This window comes from Carlito syrichta, unplaced genomic scaffold (assembly GCF_000164805.1).
Source record: "Carlito syrichta isolate Samal-C Ts95f unplaced genomic scaffold, Tarsius_syrichta-2.0.1 Scaffold308874, whole genome shotgun sequence".
NCBI lineage: Eukaryota > Metazoa > Chordata > Mammalia > Primates > Tarsiidae > Carlito > Carlito syrichta.
Window position 1 is genome coordinate 311,703 of NW_007252970.1, and position 22,757 is coordinate 334,459.

Consider the following 22,757-nt stretch of genomic DNA (forward strand, 5'->3'; position numbering starts at 1 on the left):
CATTAGAACCCAAGAGAGGAAGAGGAGGCACCGCGGCGGCGGCTGAGAGGCCGAACCCCCCCCACCTGTTCTCGAGGCGGGAGGGGGGCAGGGAGGGGAGAAGCACCGATCCCAGGGCTGAGGAGCCTCCGGGACCGGGTCCCGGAGCATGGGGGGCTGGACCGGGTCCCCAAGCATGGGGAGCTGGAGCCGCCGAGGCCGCCCAGCCGGGTTCTGCCCGACTGTCAGGTCCTCGGGGCTAGCGCTGCCCGGGCAGTCGCGACATCTGTAGCCGGGCCCCGTTTGGGGTCTTCGGCCAGAGAGATAGCAGCATGAGTTCCGCCGCTGCCTAGTTTCCTCCCCCTCCTTCTCTTCTCCCTCTGTCCTTTTTTTCTCTTTCCTCTTTCCTCTTTCTTCTTCCCCATACTTCATCCTTCTTCTTTCCCACCCCTGTGCTCCTCATTCCCCTACCCTCCTTTCTCCCCTGTGGTCCTCCTCCTTTCCCCCTTCTTCCTCTTCCCTTCCCCCATCTGCCCCTCCTCTTCTTATCCTCTCTGTCCTGCTTTTCCATCTACACTTTTCCCTCCTCACTCCATCCTTGTCTTCCCTCCATCCTCTTCCTTCATTCTGTCAGCCTCCACCACTCCTTTTCTTCCTCATCAGCATCCTCCTTCCCTCCTCCTCTTCTCCTACTTTTCTCCGCCCCTAGCCCCCGCCCCCAAGCCTCCGCCCCTTAGCCCCCGCCCCCAGCTGCCAGTCCCCAGCAGCTCAGTCCTGCAGTGAGAGTCTTGGGAGTCCATAGCTAAGCACCAGGAGCTGAGCACTGCCCGCTGTGCCTGCCTGAAAGTCTCAACATGGCTCAGGAGAAAATGGAGTTGGACTTTGCGCCTGACACATCCGATGGGAGAACCCTGAGGAGATCCAGCAGCGCTCCCCTGATCCGTGGGCTCAGGTGAGCAGGGTTGAGGAGGATGGAGTACTGGGCTCAGGGGTTCCTTGACACCGTGCCGCAGTCTTCCTTCCCTAAAGTGCAAATGTGAGCTCATTTGGGCTCTCCAAACTGAGGGGGTGGGGACTAGTTTGCTTGACATGACTTGGGTCCCAAGGTGGAGTGAAAGTTTGATCCCAAACTCTGGTCAGTGTAGGGGAAGCGGGGCTTCTTCTACCTGGGATCGTGCTGTCCCACTCTAAAAGGAACTGCAGAAAGCTTCTGGCTATTCTGACAGGTTGCTTGCCCTGCCTAGTTTACACCACGGAATGTCAGACTGAAGCCCCTGGAACTAGCCTTGCAACTTGACACCTGTCTCTAAGAGCTGCTATTTCTAAGCTTAGTTTAGGAACCCTGGCATTAACAGAGGTTTACTTTTATAAATCACAATTTATCTAATAACTTGTAATTAAATGGTGTGTTCACGTCAGAGTAAGTGATTCAGATTTGTTCTAATGTTTTCAGATTCTAAAACTGCCTCAAATGCATTTCGGTGAATAAAAAAGAGTGGTCTGTAGCTTAGATCAGTGAAAACGAGGTTTTAGAAAACAATGGAGAGAATTGACCTTTGAATTTTAGTGGCAGAGTCTTGTGTTTTCATGTGAATAAGTCACACGAGGGTCTATTTTAAGGTAGAATCTTGTGATGGTGAAGGTTAGATTGTTTCACCTTCTGAGCCTATTGCATTTCACTTTTGTGAGTAGACAATTCATCTTAGGTAGAGAGCCAATTTAGGAGACCCTGTATAAATGGCATTAGTCCAAAAAAAGGGGATGGGAGTAGAATTAGCCAAAAATATGTTAATCAAGCATAGTGAAGGCAAAGAAAGAGGTAATCCTTGTCTGTTGAACTGACTATAACATTTTTATTTTGAGGAAAAAGCAGGCTTACTTTTTTCTTATGTTAAGTGAAATTTTGAAACTGAGGGAATGATGGAGTGATTTTTTTGCTTTCCTGTTGATGTCCTTGGCTCTTGCATTTATTTTTGAAACTGTAAGAATAAACTAGTCTTTCTGATTGTCTTTTAAAATCAGGTAAGCAAGCATCTGCTAGGGACTTGGGCAATTCTGTTGACCTGCAATCAGACTACTATAGAAAAACATACTGTTTTTTGAATCATGATTTAAGTAATTACTGGAAAGGTAGTGTGATGTGGTGGAAGAAAGGGTAAAGTGACCAGAACTGGTCCCAATTTTAACTAATTAGCTATGAACATAATGAGTCATTTAAGTTTTCTGAGTTGCTTTTTTCTCATTTAAAACAAAGAGAGCTGATTTAGGTGATCTTGATGGTCCCTGGAAGCCCAAATTAGTTCAGTTCTGAAAAGCTTTCTTAAAGTCTTATTATGGGCACGACCCTCTGCTAGGCACTGCGAGGATATTATGCAAAGATGAATCAAACACCTCTGTACCGAGGGCTTTAAGATACATGCATACTTCTTTTTACTAAGAGGTAAAGTAGGTGTCCCATGAAACATCTCGTCTCCCCGTGTGGTCTTTGGAGTCAAAGGAGGAATGTATTCCATTAGGTTTGTGGAATAAAGAGAGGTGTGTGCCATGCCTTCATGGAGGGCATTGCATTTGAGTTGGGTGTGGAAGGATTTTGACATGGTGTTAGGAGGGAAGGCATTTGAGGTAGAAGGAGAAGCAGGAGAAAAACCTCAGGTATGTTTATTCAGTTGAACAGTGGGATTCAAAGGTAGGACACATGTTTAAGGCAATAGTGGGATATGTGCTGATTGGGCTCATACTATAGAACAGGGCTCACCAGCCCTGTTCACATCAAGGCACACACGGAAAACAGCAATACTTCTAGTCCCTCTGAGGTAAACAGAGGAGGTTGCTCATGTCTGGTGGTAACCGGTTTGGGGGCGTAGCTCTGACCAGAAGCAGCTAGAGGCAACCAGTCTGGAGCTCCGCCCCACACCTCTCCCAGCTGCCCCTCAACCACTGAGGAGATAAGTATCTTGCAAAGCTGTAATCCACAGCACACCAGTCAGGAAGCTCTGCAGAGAGGACGGTGAGGAGTTCACCCTCTGTATGAAATGAGGATCTATCGAGGACTTCGTTGTTAACTAGAGAATTGGTGCTAATATGTTTGAAAGAGATCTTCCATTAAAAGACATTAATAATTTTGTTTTTATTTTTCAGTGACCTTTCACCGGATTTTCAACCTTACACTTCTAAAACTCGGAGGAATAGTGCAACGATTATGACCCATCACAGCTTGGTAAGTATAGTAGTAAGTATCTGAAGTGACTGTGGATTGAGGAAAATACTTTCAAATGTAGTTCTTTCTTAAGATGATGTACTATGTACAATTGTTCAAAAGGGAAAAGATTTATTTGACTTATCTTGGTTACTGCCATTAAGCTTTTGGTACAAAAAGGAGACCTAATTAAAATTTTCTTTGCTGTTGGACTTTGTATTTTTAAAAATTGTTCATTGCTATTCGTCACTACTTGCATGATGGTTGTGAGGTAAGTCTGAATTAACTTCTAAAATTATAGCTGAGTGGTCTTTATTTGTCCTAGGATGCAAATATCACTTACACGGTAGCAGTGTATTTGTCTCTGATGCTTACCTGTTAGATAGTGCTGTTTTTCCAAAATAGTCTCCTTTAAAATGCTTGCACTTATATTCTCAGAAGAATAGCTGGTCGTGATTGTTTTTTTTACCCAGAGTTGTTGAGGATCACTTTAGTAGTTGATCAAGTTGGGAGAAATAAATTGTGATGAGGTTTTTATATAGTAGCAGTTCACATGTGGAGCTTGCTTATCCAGCTGCTTCAATTCTCTGGAAGACATCTGAGATGTGAGCAAACAGACCTCTAAATGGCTGAACTAGATTTCCATAGTCTGTGTACAAAGGTTCATCAGTTTATTTATAGGAGAGCCTTTCTGACCTCTGAATCATCCAAAATTTATGCACAATTATAATAAGCTTCCAACCCAATAGTGTATGAGGAGCTGCAGATCAGAAGAGGTACATTTGGGTTAAAGGAATACTAATAGCTGCTAGCAAGGGAAGAGGGAAAAACTGAAAAGCAGGCAGAGGTTTTTAAAAAATTAGTTTGTGGCTTAGTATAAGGGCTAAGAGCCTGCTAATAGACCCCAAGGGTGTCACTGGTATAGAATGGTATGATAATTGATGTTCTTAAGGGTCATTAACTTTTTCTTAAATTCTAGTAATACCTGCACTTGTATGGTATTTTACATATTACAATGTACTTTCACGCATTTAATTCTTATAATAACCCCTATGAAGTAGGCAGGGCAAAAGATATTTTTCCCAATTAAAAGAAGCAGCAGCTAAGACTCAGACAATATAAGTGACTTGCTCAGAATCACACAATTAGTAAGTGGCAGAGCTGGGATTAGACTAGAGATCTTCCATTGCCATTCTGTTTGGTATAATCTGTTTAAGAAAGGGAAAAATACAACACACTTTAGAAAGATTTCCAGCTGAAGTGGCTAAAAATACTTGCAGGGAAAAATGTTAGCTATCTGGAGGTTTGATTCACTTCACCTATTTCCCTGGGGATACTGGAAAATATTACTTATTTTTGCTGGATATATGAAAAATGTTTATACGTGTTATACAGCTGTGCTTCTGATAACAGTAGCATAGCAAAGAAGGGAAAATGAATTCACCTCTCTACACTTCACTTACCTCTTTTGTAAGATGTGAAGATTCTTATCAACTCTGATCTAGGCTCATCCCTCACTGCTCCCTGACAAATTCCCTTTGCTCTGGCTGCACTAAAATACCTCCTTTTCTGAAGGGGCCATGGTGATTCACTGCTTTTTGTTGATCCTTACACTGCCGTTCACCCCATCCCCCTCTTCTTCCTAGTTTTCTGGTCCTTGAAAATTCAGTTTAATCCTTATATCTCCTCTGGGCAGGCTTCCACAATTCTCATAATGTTAATTACACTGTATATGTTCTATCACGATATGCTCTATAAATCTTAATACACTTATCTGTTGTCCAAATGAAACGGATGTGCAGTAGTATGATCATCATGGTTCACTAACTGATTTGATAAAAGTGCAGGGAGAAAGAAGACTCCAAGTAACTAAAATATTGTTTCTTGGTGACAAGGGGAATGGTGTTGCCTTTATTAGGAGTAGAGAAATCGAGAGGATTGGTAGTTTGAAAGGGAAGAAGGTGAATTCTTTGAGGACACGTTGGGTTCAAGGTGCCCCTGGCCCCGTGCCATTCTCCAAAGCAATATTCTCAATCTTTTTTAAAAGACTGCCTGCTTCCTGTGTCACCACATTTTACTTTGAATAGATGACCCTTCTCATTTCACAGAGAAGACAGACACCTATCTTGTGTTAAATGTCAGCTTTCTTTGCCTTGGAATGTCTTTACCTTCACTTATGGAATGTCTTTACCTTCACGTATGGCATTTCTCCTCAATGGTTCACATGCTTTTGACTCTCCTGTCGCTTCTTGGTCTGTATCTCCTCTCTGTCTTATGTCTTTGCTGTCTTCCTCACAGGTTCTTTTCTTTCTACCCTCTTTTCCCGACTCATACATCTGATATGAGGAAAACAAACTTTTTTTCCCCTCTCCCATAGGTCTCTGATTCCCTTTTTCTTCCCCTCTCAAAGCTTTTTGAGAGCATAATCTAGACTTCACTGCATCTAATTCCTTACCTCCTTATTTCTGGTCAGTTTGTAATCTCACTACTTCTACCACAACTCCATTGTAAACTAAAACTGTTCTTACAAAAGTCACCAATGCCTACTTGACTGCCAGTGTCAGGGGCCTCATTTCTTATCCCTTTTGGGCTCTTTGCCTTACTTAACCCCGATACATTTCTAGCCAATACATTGCTCTCTTGTTTCTAGTACTAGAAACAACTTTGCTGCTCTCCGTCCTTTCTGTTCTACTTTCCAGTTTTGTCTAAATTGTCAAGTTGTATATTGTGTAGATGTCAGTTTTTGGCCATCATGATGTTGACTTTCCTGATGATTTCACTGCCTCTTGGGTTTTTTTGGTTCCCTGACACATCGTGCTCTATTCCATGTTCTGTTGGAGAGTCTTCCTGCTGTATTTACTTGCATTGTAGCTTAGTGTTTTTTAAGTGATCTTTTAAAAGTCTTTTAAAAGTTCACTGTACACAGGTAGTACATTCATAATAGAAAAACTTTTAAATGGATTTTACTTGTAAAGTTCTTCTCTTTGTAAAGCCTAGGAGAGGAAAAAATAAAAGAAAGAGTGGGTAATGAAGGGATGTCTTTTGAGGTGAAATCATATTCAGTAGGTAACTTAGAAAATTTTACCTGAATTAGCCTTTCCCCCCAAAATATTAGATTACTTTATCACTATTTTATACTGATTATTACATAAGTATTCAAAAAAGTTTTAATAGTATAGGACCTCTTAAACAGGATAATTGTTTTATAGTATTACAAATTCGTTTGCATTTCATTGGGGAATACATAGTAGTTGTTTATATTATGGCTATTAGAACTCTCTAAGTTTTGGTTGTATGAAATTATATCTTACAGTTTGTGGCCATATTGTGGTTACTGTGAAGGAACGTAATTTGGCCCCCAAATCATTTCTGCTTTGTGTTATTTTTAAAAATGATGACCTGAGGGAAAACCTCAGTTATTTTAAAGATATGCCTTTCCATATTGATTTTTCTTTAACTAGTAAGGTTTGTGGTTATAGCATTAGTGCTCACATTTTAGAATGAATTTAGATCATGTAAGCAAAGTCTCCTTATTGTAGTTTTAAGGTGTTTTTTATAAACATTAATTATAGACAGATTATTTATACTGGACGTATTTAGCCTCTCTTCTTCTGTTGGTTCATTGGTAATAAAAATTAATTACATTAGTGTTTTTTCTTTTCCTTCTCATATAGTTCCTTATTTTAGATAAGTGGGGTAATGAATTTTTTTCAAGACCCAGAGTCTTTTTTTTTTCCCTAAATTTACGGAGCTTCACATTCATTTGGGAAAAGTGCTAAAGTCAGTGTCTGTCTAGCGACAGATGGTGCTTTGAGGGGGACACCTGGTATACTTTCTAAAGACTGAATGTACTGACTAGTGCGTTAATGTTCAGTGATTTAAAGAGCTAAATTTCTAAGAAGAATATGAAAAAATTATCTAGGAAGAGGTTGTACACCAGTACTGACAGCAGACTGCTGCTTTGTGATTCAGAAAATAGTAAATGTTTACTTTTTCTTTCCAGTTGCTGTCATCCTCACCTAATCATATTCCTAGTAGCAGACTGCATCAAATCAAAAGGGTAAATTTTACTTACTAGCTCAGCTTGGAAATTTTTTGGATTTTACATCTTTATTTTTATTTTGAAGATTTAGATATTAAAAATGAATCAGGGTGCAACTCTGGCTAATTGGAGACACATTACAATTTTTCTGGAGTGTGCAGATAAAATATAGATGCAGCATGGGTGATAATCTTAGAATGCTAGTTCTGCTTTACTTTGATCATGTCAAATGAGGAAGAAAAGCTTTTTATTTTATTTGAAATAGAAAGCTCTGTAGATAAAAATTATGTTTTTAGCACATGTTTGTCTTTGCAGGAAGGAGGCCTGGATATGATTAGCCGAGAAACTGCACATGAAAGGTTAGTACTTCACAAGAGCAGGGCCTAGCCTGATATATGTCCTGTTTGTAAACCCTGATGGCCTTTCACTTTGTTTGTTTTAGGGAAGTGCAAATGGCAATGCAGATAAGCCAATCATGGGATGAGAGCTTGAGCCTGGTAAAGTTTGCCTATCTGCTTGCTTTTTAATTTTTAGAAACATTTATATTGCTCATTATATTGCTCATGTGACTTCATTAACTTTGTCACATACTTTTGTCCCTTCTGTTTCTAAATTGATACCCACTCTCTAATTTCTGTTTTTCCAGCAGAATATTAGTCTGTACATTTCTACTAGGAAAATGTGGGTGTGATATAGTAGTAAATACGAACTGTGAATTACTGAATATGTTGTAAGGAGATGGCACTTTTTGTTTACAGAGTGATAGTGATTTTGACAAGCCGGAGAAATTATATTCTCCTAAGAGAATTGATTTTACTCCAGTTTCTCCAGCACCTTCACCGACCAGAGGATTTGGAAAGGTAGGATCAATGACAAGATATTAACTCACTTTTACACACTGAACTCTTTACTGTCTAAAACACACATATATACAAATCATCTCACTTTTTTTTTTTGAGTTAGGGTCTCTGTCACCCAGACCAGAGTACAGTGGCACAATCTTGGCTCACCACAGCCTCGACTTTCTGGGCTCAAGTGATCCTTCCACCTCAGCCTTCCGAGTAGCTGGAACTACAGACATGAACCATCATACCTGGCTAATTTTATTTTTTTTGTAGAGACGAGGTCTTGCTATGTTGCCCAGGCTGGTCTTGAACTCCTGGGCTCAAACAATCCTCCTGCCTCAGCCTCCCAAAGTGCTGGGATTATGGGCATGAACCACCATGCTTAGCCATCTCACTTTTAAAGTATCCAGTGACTTGAAGGAAAATCAGTGAAAATCTATGATAGTAATTTGAAAAAAAATATGTGTGTGTGTGTGTGTATATATGTGTGTGTGTGTGTGTGTGTGTGTATATATGTGTGTGTGTGTGTGTGTGTGTGTGTGTGTGTGTGTATACACACACATATATGACACAGAGAGAGCTAAGCAATTCTAAGGATGTTAACCTTTTGAAAACTGGAGCACTAGAACAATTTTAATATGAAATGTTTTTTTCTAGCAGTGCTTTTCATCATTTTTACAGATGTTTGTGAGCAGCAGCGGGTTGCCATCAAGTCCAGCTCCTAGTCCAAGACGATTTTCAAGGTACACAAACTTGAATTTTAAATGTAATTAAAGTGCCACTCATTCCATTTGTCTCTCAAATTAACTTTTTTCTAATATTTAACATTTTCAAGCATACTGCAAATTTGAAAGAATTTCACAGTGAACACCCATATACCACTGCCTATATTCTGCCATTAACATTTTACCAGATTCTTTTTTTTGAGACTTAATGCTGAATTATATGCAGAGAGGACACACACAGGCATGCACACACGATAATATATTCTTTTTAAGGATAAGGGGGAAAATGTTGTAAGAGTTAAAATCCAAATACTTTTTAATAAGGTATCTTTTTCTTTAAACTGTTGTAGGTATTTTGTCTTATGGCATGATATTTTTTAAATGGTTTAAAATACTGTTATTCCAGGTCAAATCATGTGCTGGCATTTCAGTTACACAAGAATTTTCCCATTCCTCCCTGTATGACTGTCAATTTTATTTATTTACTTTTTGGGCTGTGATGCTATTTATGTTACATCTTGGAAGTACTTCACATCATCCTGTTTGTTTATTCATCAAAGCAGGAGGAGTCAGAGTCCAGTCAAGTGCATTAGGCCCAGTGCTCTTGGTCCTGTTAAAAGAAAAGGTATGTAGCAGCATGGTGACTATAGTTAATGATACAATATTGCATATTCGAAATTTGTTAAGAGAGTAGAACTTCAGTGTTCTTGTCACACATACACAAAAGGTAAGTAGGTGAGGTGATAGATGTGTTAACTAACTTGATTGTGGTCATCATTTCACAGTATGTATATACATCAAATCATCATGTTGTATATCTTTAATATATACTATTTTGTTTGTCAGTTCTGTTTACTTCAATAAAGCTAGGGGAAAAAAGAAAAGATATGTGTCACACTTCTTATTATTAAACCTAGCTGAGCTTGAAATGACTGGAATCCCTTTCTGAAATGAGCTCGTGGCATAGCTCTTTTTTTACCTAAAGAAATGTGAAATATTCTACTGATTTTCAATTTTGTAAATTAGTTATTTGATATGTCTGTATTTTTTATGCTTTATAGTTGAATCTTACTCACATATTCATATTATTATATATTCCAAAGACATTGCCTCTCAGTGATCTGAATATAAAAGAGATGCATAGTTGGTAAGCTGCAGAAACATATGCTAATATTATAGCAAATATATCCACAAACTATGCTGTATGCTAAAATATAAGGTGAGATTCACCCCCTTCTTGTCATCAAATTATGCCTTACCAAAGTAAGAATTGCCTTATATTCAAGTCTATAGAGTTTTTGATATAATAGAATATTCTCTTTTTTGTTTGTTTGTTTTTCCTTTTAGAGTCAGAGTCTCCCTCTGTTGCCCAGGCTGGAGTGCAGTCGCGTGATCATGGCTCACTGCAACCTTGACCTCCTGGGCTCAAATGATCCTTCTGCCTCGGCTTCCCAAGTAGCTGGGACTACAGGTGCACCACACCTGGCTAATTTTTGAAAACTTTTTGTGGAGTCAAGGTCTTGCTATGTTGCCCAGGCTGGTCTCGAACTCCTGAGCTCAGACGATCCTTCAGCCTTGGCCTCCCAAAGTGCTGGGATTATGGTTGTGAGCCACTATGCCCATCCAAGTGTTCTCTTAATTACCTCATTTTGAACCACAGAGCAGGAAACTAAAATGGTGTCAATTAATGCTAGTTTTAGATGCTTATAGAGAGCACCTGATTGCTTCTGTTTTTAAAAAGGCAACGACATTTAGCACAGGTGTAGTCATTATTCCTGGGGCTATGACCACATGATTGCAAATGTCAGATGTTATTTTTAAAAAGAATATTAACAATAACTTTTAAAAAGCAATTCAGTAAGTCATTTCTTTGTGCAGGTCACCCATGGAGCCAATAAATAAATCAAGTTTCCTAATGTTAGGGGAATGGATACTTGTGACTTTGGTGAAAACTTGTCTGTCATAGGATCATACACAGATTCAAAAAGTGCTATATTTCAGACAACTTAAATATAGTGTGCTGTGAAACATGGATCCTGATATGGTGACAATATTTGTATTTAATGTCTAAATTTTATTTTTATAAATAGTCTTTTTCCTTCATCTTGCAAGGAGTTATTTATAGTCCTAAGAACTCTCTCCATAGCTATTAAGTGAATGCGACAGTTGGGAATAAAGTTGTTACTATTATTATTAGCTTAAAATTTGTTGCAGGAAGCTGATGGAATTAGTACGGTTGTTTAGTTATATAGCTATTCCAAAATATACCAGCAGATGGAGGGATTCTTTGCTAAAAAGACTAAAGTCTTTTGCTAGTGAGGTGGAGTTGAAAGTCCATCAACAGCTTTTAAAAGCTGTGTATTAAAGCATGGGAAAAAATCAAATAAAAATAGAACTTTTCCTGAATTTAAGTAATTTTCAGAAGAGCTCCAGAGGATAGTATAAACTAATTGATAATATGAAAAATGAATGTTGCATTTGTTCTTGCTTGATCTTTTTTCATAAGAATCGTGTACAATTTTAAGTTCAAAGCTTCTCATTTCCTACTGGGGTACAGAAAGGCCCACGATTTAAATTATCTTTAGCATTTCATTTTCAAGCTCAGCTAGAGAACTTCAAGACCAAGGAGTATGCATGTTTTAAATAAAATCATAGCTTATTTCGAAAGGGACCTTTTTCTGTTTCATTTAGGGTTGTTAGTCTTTGTACTCCTGGTGGCAAAATGTTGACCATTATTCCTATTGGTGCAAAGTTTTTCTGTTATCAGTTCTGAGAAAATCTGTAGGATTGAGTTGAGGTAGTCAGTACAGTACCAGGTTTGTGAATTGAATAATAATTACTTTCCATTACAGATCATGGAAATTCCATCAAACATCTATAATTTATAATCTTTGTTTTCACTAAATAGTCTAAAACAACTTTTTACCTATACACTGTTTACCAGACTCCACCTTTTTTTACCCAGTTGATGTCATCTCAGGAAATGTTTAGATAGCAAAATATATAAAATCAATAGTCTTTGCTAACCATCTAGCATAAAATACTATTCAATGTGAACTTTAGCTATTTGGGAATGCTTTATTTCTACTGTGGTTAATTTTTATTCATTTTGCTTGGTGCCATCAGTGTTCTGTTCTCTTGTTAAAGAACATGAATAGCATGCTACATATAATGAATAAGAAGGTTTTTTTAGGACTACTGACTTTTTGGTTGAGTTTATGTGGAAGCATATTTCTTCTGTGTTAAATAAAGCACATGGGAAAAATAACTTTTAAGTAATGGCTTGAAGAAGTATTATGAGGTTTGGCTAAACAAAGTTCACCCCATTTTAGCACCAAGCCCATATTTGTAAAATTGTGTTTCAGTAGCATCATCTCTTTCTGTTTTAGGTGAAATGGAGACAGAAAGCCAGCCTAAGAGACTCTTCCAGGGCACTACCAATATGCTATCTCCGGATACTGCACAGTTGCCTGATCTCAATTCATGGTAAAAAAAAAAAAAAAAAGGAAAGGAAAGAAATAAAATAAATATTAGAGTATAATCCATTTTAAAAGGGCCACATTGAAAGTATATTGGGATAGTTTAAAATAGTTTCCATTTTTTAATCGATGCTTCCATAGAGGGGAGATCTCCATGAAGGTATAGATAATGTGCAAAAATAGATTATTTGAAAGTCACGAGTACTTCCTTTGGAAGTGTGTTTATCTTTTTGGCACCTTCACTTTCATTCCTAGCTCCTGTTAGCTCAGCCTCTCTTCATAGGAGCTACTGGTGCGGTAGAGCGTCAGGAACTGAATGGTATGAGAAAGATTCTCTGGGTTGCTGTGGGTAATGTACATTGATTGTAGCTGTTCTACCTGCATTTTGTATTAGATCCTTTTGACTTAGTTGAGTATACCAACATTCTCTCAATTATGACTTTCTCTGAATAGTGTTATCTGTTAGTTAATTCTAACTAAGGTTTCATTTTTATAGTAACACTTCCTGATTCTTATGGTCTCGTTTTTTGGGGTTTTTTTAAGACTTACTCATCCTAGTTTAGGTCTTTATCTTAAGGACCTTCAGTGTTTTGTGAGAAAGTTAATTTATTTTCCTATACCTGAAGTTGAGCACTTGAATGCTGATATATATATTGGAAGGAAGGGGGAGGGATAGTAGCAGTGACTAGGTCATATTTTGAAATCTTTCAGTACATTCTGATCAACTCACTGAATACCCACGTACTCAATGTTGTAGCACTTTTTGGAACTTTTTTGTTCCCTGAGTTTTACGGATGAGGGGTTTTTTTTTAAAGCCGATGAGGGCACTCACCTTAAAAATAGCAGGATCATACCCTTTGAGTGGGAGAAGAGTAAAAGCCACATATAAGGTGTACAGATTGATAATTCCTTCTTCCCAAATCTTTTATTTATTGTTTTGTGTAAGATAAGATAGCCTGTACTTCTAGCTGACCAAGGGGTCACAGATTATTTTAGTTTGTTAGACTTGGTCAGTAGTAGTCTAACCTTGGAACAGATACCTTTTAGATTTTTCTAGCTATTTTCAGCCCCATAGTCTCTGTTCCTCTCATCTCTTTCTGTCCTTGGTAGTTCAGCGTGCTAATTTTGGTACAGAGTGCCTTTCCAGGTATGTAGATGATTGCAAAGAGAAAACTTTTGAAGCTTGTCAAGAGGACTAGTGGATGAAATTCTATACTTAGTAGAAACCACATATCACTTTTATGGTAAAGTGTGTTTTAATATAGGCACAGGACTATAAATAGGTTTGCTTACCTAGTTACTAACCAACTGACCAAGTTAAGTAAAAGATATGACAGCATTTTGTCAAGCTGAAAACATACATGGTGAGGTTACTTATTTTTATATTGTCTTCAGCTGACTGTGCATGAGGCTATAAAACAGGTTCACACAAGTAAGTGAGAAAGGAAAGAGAAGGTAGTGTATTTACCAAAGGTCTTCTCTCCTTGTCTAAGATGTTTATTCCTCTGAGCAACACAACATAAGCCATCTATGGTGGTAGCTATTGTGAGACTTCTATTTCTGTTGCCACTGTTCCCCTACTCCATAGACCTGTGACTGGCTAGGAGAGACCTGGGAATGTTGACATTGGTGATGAAGGAAACTTTTGCTACTTAAACATAAAATGTTCTTGCCTCACATATGAGAAATTTGCTTTATTTGTGGCCACTCATAGAGTGCTAACAAACCAATGTGTAGCTCAAATAATCTGGAAAAGAAATCTATTACTAAAAATTTATGAAACTGAGTGTCAAAGATAGTCAAGGAATTCATTAAGCTTTTAAGTAATATTTTTAGTCAGTTTGTAGCATCTGTACTTCTGAGGTTATTAAAGCTTAAAATTGTGCCAAGACTTTGGGGACACCTTATATACTAATGATGCTGACATTTATGTCTAAATTAAGACATCTTATCTTATTTTGTTATTTTTTTTAGTTGAAATCTCACTCTGGCACACAGACTAGAGTGCTGTGGCCCACTCACAGCTACTGCAGCCTTGACCTGGGATATGGTGATCCTTCCCCCCTTGGCCTTCCAAGTAGCAGGAACTATAGTCATGTGCCACCATGCCCGGCTAATTTTTTGATTTATTGTAGAGATGTGGTCCTGCCAAGATTCCCAGGCTGGTCTCGAACTCCTGGGCTCAGTCAGTTCTCTTGCCTCAGGCTCCCAAAGTGCTGAGATTACAGGCATGAGCCACCATGTCCGGCCTAAGAGATTTTAAATGTGAGTTACTCCTTTTATGTAAGACCCGGATCCTACTTTTGCAGAAAAATTTCTTCTATATATATATATATATATAGAAGAATATATATACAGGCATGTGCTACCACACCTGGCTGATTTTTTTATTTATTGTAGAGATGAGGTCTCGCAGCCCAGGTGGGTCTCGAACCCGCGGGCTTAGGCAATCCACTCACCTCAGCCTCCCAAAGGTGCGGGATTACAGGCTGAGCCACCGAGCCCGGCTCTTCTATATTTTTAATTCACTTTTATTAATCAGAATCAGGCATTCATATTCATAGTCTTAGAAATGAGGACAGAGGTAGGAACCAGCTGCATTCTGGTTTCCATTGCCAAGGTTTGCAGTCTATATGATCATAAAACTAAGGAAGAAATTTTTATACTCCCCTTTAGAGAACAGAAAAGGAACAGATCCTTAGTAGATGTTATCTTATCATTTAAATCATTATTGTTTGTTCCCTACTCTACCCCAGGAAGAAAAGGAAAAGATGGGTTTTACAACCTTTAAATTAAAGTTTATATACTGGATAATAATCTTTAAAATCTGACAACTTTGAGGTATGAATTAAATTTGAGATTTGAGTGTGGACCCATTTAGAGTTTGCATCCAGGTAACCATATTTTTTATTTCTAATTTTCTTACTAAGTGAAAATTCTTTGCCAGCCAAATCTGGGAAACATTTGTCCCCCACAGAGGGAGGAATTATGTCATTCTGCATTTAGTCCTCATGAACATCAAGAGTTTGAACATAACTCAGAAGTACATCTTTGAGTACATGGTGCTTGGATTCATTCTATTAGGAAGATGACTCTGTGTCCGCAGCATGCTTCTAAAATAAAGGAGTTTTCAGGGCGGCTGGCCATATAGTGAAGATTAAATGGTAGTCTGGTAGTCTATTTCTCCTATATAAAAGGAAAACTTCTCCCATGAATTTTCCTGCCTAGAGCATCAGTGTTGATGTGATGGTTTTAACATTTTTCATTAGATTGGTCTTAGTGGATTGAACTTTTTTTTTTTTTTTGAGTTGGAGTCTTACTCCATCGCCCAGGCTGGAGTGGAGTGGCACACTCACGGCCACCCCAGCATCGACCTGCTGGGCTCAGGCAATCCTTCTGCCTCAGCCTTCCAAGTAGCCAGAACTACAGGTGCACAGTATTACACCCAGCTAATTTTTTGATTTATGGTAGAGATAAGGTTTTGCTAAGTTGCCGTTCTTGAACCTGTAGGCTCAGGCAATCCCCTCACCTCGGCCTCCCAAAGTGCAGGGATTACAGGCTTGAGCCACCATGCCCAGCCTTGTTATTTTTAATGTTATATACATCATGGCAAAAAAATTTCATCATGTGTGACAGGTACAAAAAATAAGTTTTAATTATTTATTTAATAATGGAATCATGTATATATTCTTTAGAGATATTTATGTGAGTAGCTTATCCATCTGTGCTAATACTTTAAAGCTTGTGTCCCCAGCATGACTGGAAATATTTAAATATATGTCTTAAAAACTTAGAGGTTATTCAGAAAGAATACTGGGCCCTCCTAAGACAAGATAGTAGAGATCAGAGAACATACCATCTATATCAGTTTAACCCACAACAAGGGATATGGGGATGCACCATTGTCATATGTTATACCAAAATCTGCGCTAGGCTTGATAAGAGTTGTGGCTAATTTCTGGCGCATTTACCTGCCTGCCATTAATCTAATAGAATCCAGCTTACCCACTGGACAGACAAGACACAAATTGGCTTAACCGAATGGGGTGATAGCATGAGTCACACCGGACATTCTGGTTTTATTGTTACTTTATCATTGGACTGTTTTAATTATTCATTCATACCTCACTCTTAATTTTTCTAGATGGAGGGCACTACTTTAACAGTCATAAATACTTTCAGTTGTGTGGTTCAAACATTGCCTCAATATGTATATTCAGTGGCTGGAATGAATTAGTCCAGTTTTGATTCAGACACCCCTGTGTCCCATTTGAATTGTCTAGTCCTTTTCTACTATTGTCTGGCTTTCGGTCATTAGTCTAAGTAAGGCTCATTAGTACCTCTGCCAGAGCTTAAGCTAGGAAAAGAAGAAGAGAGAAACTCAAATTGGACCAGACTTTGTTGCTTTTAGAGACTCTAGTGGAAGATTTAATAGTGGACACTGAAAATGGCTTTTGTACAGTGATCTCAGTGTGGATTAAAAAATCACTTAAGTCTTGCTTGACGTGGATAGAATAACAATGGGTGATTTGTGACCTGTGTCTCTGCTTCCATGACCATGTGTAGTCGTGCCAGATTAATTCAAACAGAAACTAGGTTTTAGTTTAATGAAAATGTCTGGTTAAAGGTTTACAAAGTTCTGAATCTAAATTGCAGTGGAGACTACATGTAAGTAGACTATTTTTCTGTTAATGAACAAAATTCATTTATATTTTAATAATAGAGAAGAAATTCTGAAATGAGATGTAAGTTTTTCTAATTTTCTTGGTAACTTCTTAGCTTATTTCTTATTAGCTTATTTCTCTTAAGGTAACCAACAGTGTTAGAAGACAGTTTCACTGCACCAGTCTAGCTTAGTGTTTTTGCATGAATACAAGATTCACCCAAGCAGGCAGGTCTTATTACAAATGGAATCTTTTAACCCAGGGCTCACCAAAAGTCTAGTGATTGGAATAAGGAATTCTTTATTTATATTCAGATTATCTACTTGGTGGCCAAATTTTAATCTAAGCCTCTTTCTTCCTGCCAAGTAGCATAGAGCGTGTCCTTCAGCTGCCTGGCCAGTATGTGCTTTAGGAAAGTAAATTCATTTTAATATTAGTCTAGGCAAAAATCACATTTTGCTGCAGGAGGAAAAATCACATATGTTCCAAAGGCAAATAGAAAGGTCTTTTGATTTTCCAATGTCTTGGATTATCTGTGCAATTTTCTTTCAGTAGTTTGAATAATTCATATTTTAGACCCATTTTGCCATTTGGTTGAGAAAATATCAGAGCCAGCTAAATTTTCCAAACTTATTACTTAAAAGTGGTATTATTAATGATGCATTTGACAGCAGTGAGCATAGAGTAGAAGTAGTGTGGAATATACTGTTTCCATTTTTATTTTTACTTTTCCGAAGCCTATTTGTAGTCTGTCTCCACTTAAAAACAATCCACAGGCAATAGAACAAAATGACATTTTGAAGAAAAGTAGAAGAGTAGAGAAGCTGGGGTATGGGGGATATATTTCATTGAGGGTTATATAGGGTCCAGAAACTTCCAAATGTACTCTGGGCTACTTTTAACACTGGAAATACATTAACTTGGAAATTCATAAAAATAATATTAAAGACTCATAATAGTTAGACTCAGAGCATGTTAGACCAGAATGAACTTTTGCAAATGAGTTAGTGACCAAACTTAATCTAAAATGCAAATTTCCTGATTCATAATTCCATTTTTAATTCTATGCTTTTTTCCTTTTCAAAAATAAAAAGTATATCTGTGTAAATTCTAAAACTGCCTGACTACCTCTCCAGCTTTGCCTGTTATATTCTCTTTACTCTGTACCACAACCACACTAGCTTGCTTTTGGTTCCTAGAACTATCCTTGCTTCCTCCCAAACTTTACCTAGTTAATATCTACTCATCCTTCAAATTACAGGGCAAAGATCATTTCTGGAGAGCCTTTCCCTGTTCCTCCAAATTAGATCAGGTTATGTATACTATATACTCCCATAGCTCCTTGTATCTTTCCTTTATTATTTTTATCTCAAATTGTAATTATATGTTTATTAGCATGATTATTTAAATGTCTGTCTCCTGTATGATACTGTAAATTTCATGAGGACTGGGACCATGTCAGTCTTAAGCATCATTGTATTTCTAATATTTAGGTACTTCCTGCACTTGGTAGGCACTCAGTAAATGTTAGAATAAGTGAATTCAGGACAGATATAAAGTATAGAGCTTATATATTAGATTGATGGAAGTCAAAGCCAGAAAGGCAGCTTGGTGCCAGATTGTGAAGGCTCTCAGTTCCATGCTGAAGTGTGAAGCCAGATTCATAAGACAGGCCAGATTGATTGTTGAGAGTAGCAAACCCCTCGGCTGGATGGGGAAGGTATGCCTGGGCTGGGTATAGAGGCTCTTGATGCCCAGATCAGGAGTTTTTGTGAAAGGATAAGAACAGGAGCTAGTTGTCAAGATTAAAAAGAAAGTAGAATAAGAGTGTATTGAGACCTTAGATATAGATTATTCATTGTAGAAGCCTACCTAAAGGAATAAATAAACCAAGTCTTTTAGAGATAGTAGGGAGACCTTTGAGTTTCAAAAGCAAGAGGAAAGGAAACAGTATAAGGATTTCATTAATTGAGAAGAATATAAAAGGCATATAATAGGAGGCAGAAATCATTTAAAAATGTGTTTGACTTGAAGGCTTTTGGAATTTAAGACTTTGTTTTCGAGTAGAGGAACTATGAAGCAGTATGCTCCATTGAACACTTCAGATGTTCCAAATATGGTTACCTCAATAAGTAACCATACCTCTTACTCCAAGCTTGATAAGAAGGAAAGAAGCTAACTATAAAAGTAGAATTTTTTTTTTTTTTGAGTCAAGAGTCTCACTCTGTCACCCAGGCTGGAGAGCAGTGGCATGATCACAGCTCACCACAGCCTCGACCTCCTTGACCTCTTGAGTAGTTGGGACTACGGGCATGTACCACCATACCCAACTAATTTTTGGATTTTTTTTTTTTTTTTTATGGAGATGAGGTCTTGCTATGGTGTCCAGGCTGGTGAAATATTTTGAGCCGAAGGGAAGAGAACTTCCTTATAAAAACCATGGCATGTCAAAGGGAATGCTTATTGTATGTTGGACAGTCTGATGCCTCCAGGGGTGGGAGCACTCAAATGATACAAGACCATGAGAGTCTTCTTTTGGATTTCTGTGACTTTATTGATTTGCAGGTATCTAAGCATAGTATATCATGTAGTTCATTGCTGTTGCTTTTATGTTTTTTATTTACCAGTGCTGTACTGATTTTTGAGTTCTTGAAACTATGTCGTTGCATGTTATGTTTACCTTGATAGATACATTTGCTTATAATTCTTTTTTACTTTGTCCTCAGTTCATATATTTTGGATGGCAGTAGTAACAGTGGCTTATCCTCAGACTCACTGGCTAAAGGCAGCACTACCGCAGTCTCCAGTAGCATGCTCAATTCATGCTCTCCGTTCATCTTGATGGATGATCTCTCACCCAAGTGACTTAAACATTTCTGATTCAGCATTTTAACTGCTGTTTCCTACATAAAACATTTAATGAAGAACACAGAGAACTTTGATCCATAATGAGGATTAAAGTTGTACAGATTTCAGCCATTCTGATGCTATTATATTTTTGGCATCTCTTTCTCTAACATGCAATTTCACGAGTGTAGTGACCTTACTAACGTCTGTTTTTGCAGATTTTATTTTGGATTTAGTGACTAAATCTCAAATACTCATTTTTGATTGATTTAGAGGATTTTTTTTTTCTTAGCACCTCAAAGAGCACTATTTTCGAGTCTATACATTTTAGGAAGGCACTGATGTGTATTTTCTATATTGTTTTTTTTCCTCCAGCAGTGATATGACAGAGTTGATCAGAAATACTCTTGCTTGAGAGATTTTTTTTTGTTCTCTGCTAACTACCTAGTTTCAAGTCTCTTTATTTCATAATAACATACAATTTGCTTTTGATTATGTTAAATTTTTATTTTTCTGCCACAGCTTGAAATACATTATTTTGTTTGCCTTTCCTGTTTGAGCTGCTTACGCCATTTCTCACAGAGGGGAAGAAACATGTAGTTGCTTTCATTACTACCCCTATTGCTTCTTTGCTGTTGGAGTGTGTGAAGTGAGGATTGATTTTAGTGCTGATAATGTAAATGGACTTACGGGATGCCTGGATTAGTCACTACAGGTTCTTATGACTTTGCTACCACAATTGATATTATTCTCCCCAAACCTGTTACCCTAAGGAATATATAAACTATTGTTGATATTCCTAGGTGGTGTTTTCAAGGAGAAGAAATTCCTGCCTTGACCAGATGTGTGGAACATCTTCAAATGAATGAATAATGCTATTTACACGCAAACCACTGTGCACAAAAGCATCCATGGAGCTGTCAGTGTCTCGGGTGGTATTATGAGGCCTTAGGTGCCTTGGGGTACATTGTCTGCTGTAAGGGATGTATATCATAAGGTGGGGTCGAAGAGGGGCCTTTATGTGTGTGATTGTCACATACTGTTTCGGTTGCTGCTTTTTTTCTGGTTCCTTTTTGTCATTGAATTTGTTTTGTCGTGTGGTGATTGGTGTTTTGGTTATTGTGTTGCCACCAGAATCGGAATCCAGTTCTTGTTCATATAGCCTTATAGTAAAGGCAGTTTAATATCTATGAGAAAGCTTTTAGGAGCTGAAAAAGTCACTGTTATTGTGCATTCTGCTTTTAAGAAGCTGTTTGAGCTATGAACAGTGTACGTGCTGTAAGTGTGAGGTGCCATAAGTTATTTAATTTTTAAAAGAGGAAACTCTTGAGTGAGCTATTTAAGAAATTTAAGTGTAATTTATTCTTATGTTATTTATTATTTATAACTATGTAAAATGTCGTGATAGATTTCTTTTATCGTTTAGACATTGTGGTTGGATTGTCTATATTTAATATGCAGATTTGCCTGCTAGGATGATGATATTCCATTTTTAAACGAATGTAAGAAATGAAAACAACTGCATTTGTGTCTTTTGAAGGCAAAGATCCTTGGATTTTAAAGGAAGATGATGTGCTTTGAAGGCACTCACAGGCTAGTAATAGCATATGGCTTGGAGGGAAACCCATTCTCTTTCAATTACAAGAGAGCATCACTTAGCTTGCAGTAGTTGTGTTACAGCATCAGTTGTGTCCTTTATTTTACATTGTAATCATGACAGCCATTTATGGCTTTATTTCTGGTATTGCTCTCACCTGTGCAAAGCCCATAATCCTTCAAACTTAACATAAATTTATCTATTATGAAGCTTGTCCCCTACTATGCCATTATAAAGAAAAAAATTTTTGATGGTATTCAGCATATCTATTCTGTTTGTAAAAGATCCATGTGAAAATAGTTCTGCCTCTATAATGATAATAGATGGTTTTATATTTATCCATCTTCACTCTTCTGTCTTCTTTGCCTTAAGGGGACACTTTTGTCCATCATCTTTGGGCTCTGGTTTAGGATTGTTAAGAAATAACTTTGAAATGTGATGTTGACGTTTAAATTTATTTTTGAAATTCAGTGGTGGGGGTAGAACTGGGTCTGAAAATTGAAATTATTCTGATGGTGTGAGAACTAGGAGGCAAGATGATTCACTTTATTATTTAAACTAAGGTTCATTTTTAGTTTTTGTTGTTTAAATGGACTAGAAAGTTAAGTTTGTGCAGGGATTGTTTTGAAATAAATAAAAGAGATATGCTAACCCACAGATGAGCTTTGTTGACAGTACCCCCTTTATTTTTATATAAAGTCTAATATTTGAAAAGTGATCATTGTTATAAAGTAAGATTCTCTCTTCCTATTCTAATATTATATATTTCAGGCTTCTATTTGAAATCAAGAATAAGAGTTGCTATGATAAAATCCTAGATGCTGTTTTTGCTTGATTGACTTATATAATCACTGTGTTTCATGATAACTGCTTTTGGAATAATAGGAAGTTTTGTGAAATGCTGGCCTTGTGTATATCTTAGAATACAAATTTAATAAAGTGTGCATACATGCATAAAACTTAGTAATGTTTTTAAAGTCTATCTTTTATTCTCATATTTTCTGGCTCCATATCTCAGTAGTTCATTTTCTGTATCTAATTGCAGGTCAAGTTTTGAATAAAAGCATATCAGAGCACAAAAGAACTAATAACTATATTGAAGTTTGGGCTGTTCCCCAAAACAAAGAGAAACCTCTCCACATAATCTGACATTTTAAGAGTATTTTGTAGAATTTGAACATTTAGAAGGTTCTTGCTAGGGTCACACATCTTTCTTGTTTTCATTTTATTATATATAATTTTTTAATTGAGAAAGATTTATTAAAGGAAAGATACGTCGTGAAGGGCACAATGGGCAGTACACCAGCAAGAGTGTCTGCTGCCTATTTTTTTTTATATATAAACCTCTATAAATTATTTTTAGAATAAGATGGAGAGTGAATA

The 22,757-nt window shown here is 37.5% G+C and overlaps 1 protein-coding gene across 12 annotated transcripts; it reads left to right on the top strand.

Moving 5' to 3' along the window:
* Positions 1–630: 630 nt before the first annotated feature.
* FAM122B (family with sequence similarity 122B) lies at positions 631–22,337 on the top strand. 12 transcript variants are annotated; one of them, XM_008066284.2, is made up of 10 exons: positions 786–931; positions 3,118–3,196; positions 7,179–7,235; positions 7,533–7,576; positions 7,660–7,714; positions 7,976–8,077; positions 8,744–8,805; positions 9,351–9,412; positions 12,177–12,273; positions 19,657–22,337. In XM_008066284.2, exons 1-10 carry the CDS (start codon positions 834–836, stop codon positions 19,793–19,795), a joined length of 795 nt encoding a protein of 264 aa, XP_008064475.1. In that variant the 5' UTR covers positions 786–833; the 3' UTR covers positions 19,796–22,337. The 12 variants fall into 12 exon arrangements, with proteins under 12 accessions (XP_008064476.1, XP_008064478.1, XP_008064477.1 ...); XM_008066288.2 differs by having other exon boundaries at positions 20,581–22,337; XM_008066282.2 differs by having other exon boundaries at positions 822–931; positions 9,348–9,412.
* Positions 22,338–22,757: the final 420 nt, after the last annotated feature.

Coding starts and splice junctions, on each gene's coding strand:
- FAM122B (XM_008066282.2), top strand. CDS start 834: ATGGCTCAGGAGAAAATGGAGTTGGACTTTGCGCCTGACACATCCGAT. Junction 932..3,117: donor CCCCTGATCCGTGGGCTCAG/GTGAGCAGGGTT, acceptor TTTATTTTTCAG/TGACCTTTCACCGGATTTTC. Junction 9,413..12,176: donor TGGTCCTGTTAAAAGAAAAG/GTATGTAGCAGC, acceptor TTTCTGTTTTAG/GTGAAATGGAGACAGAAAGC.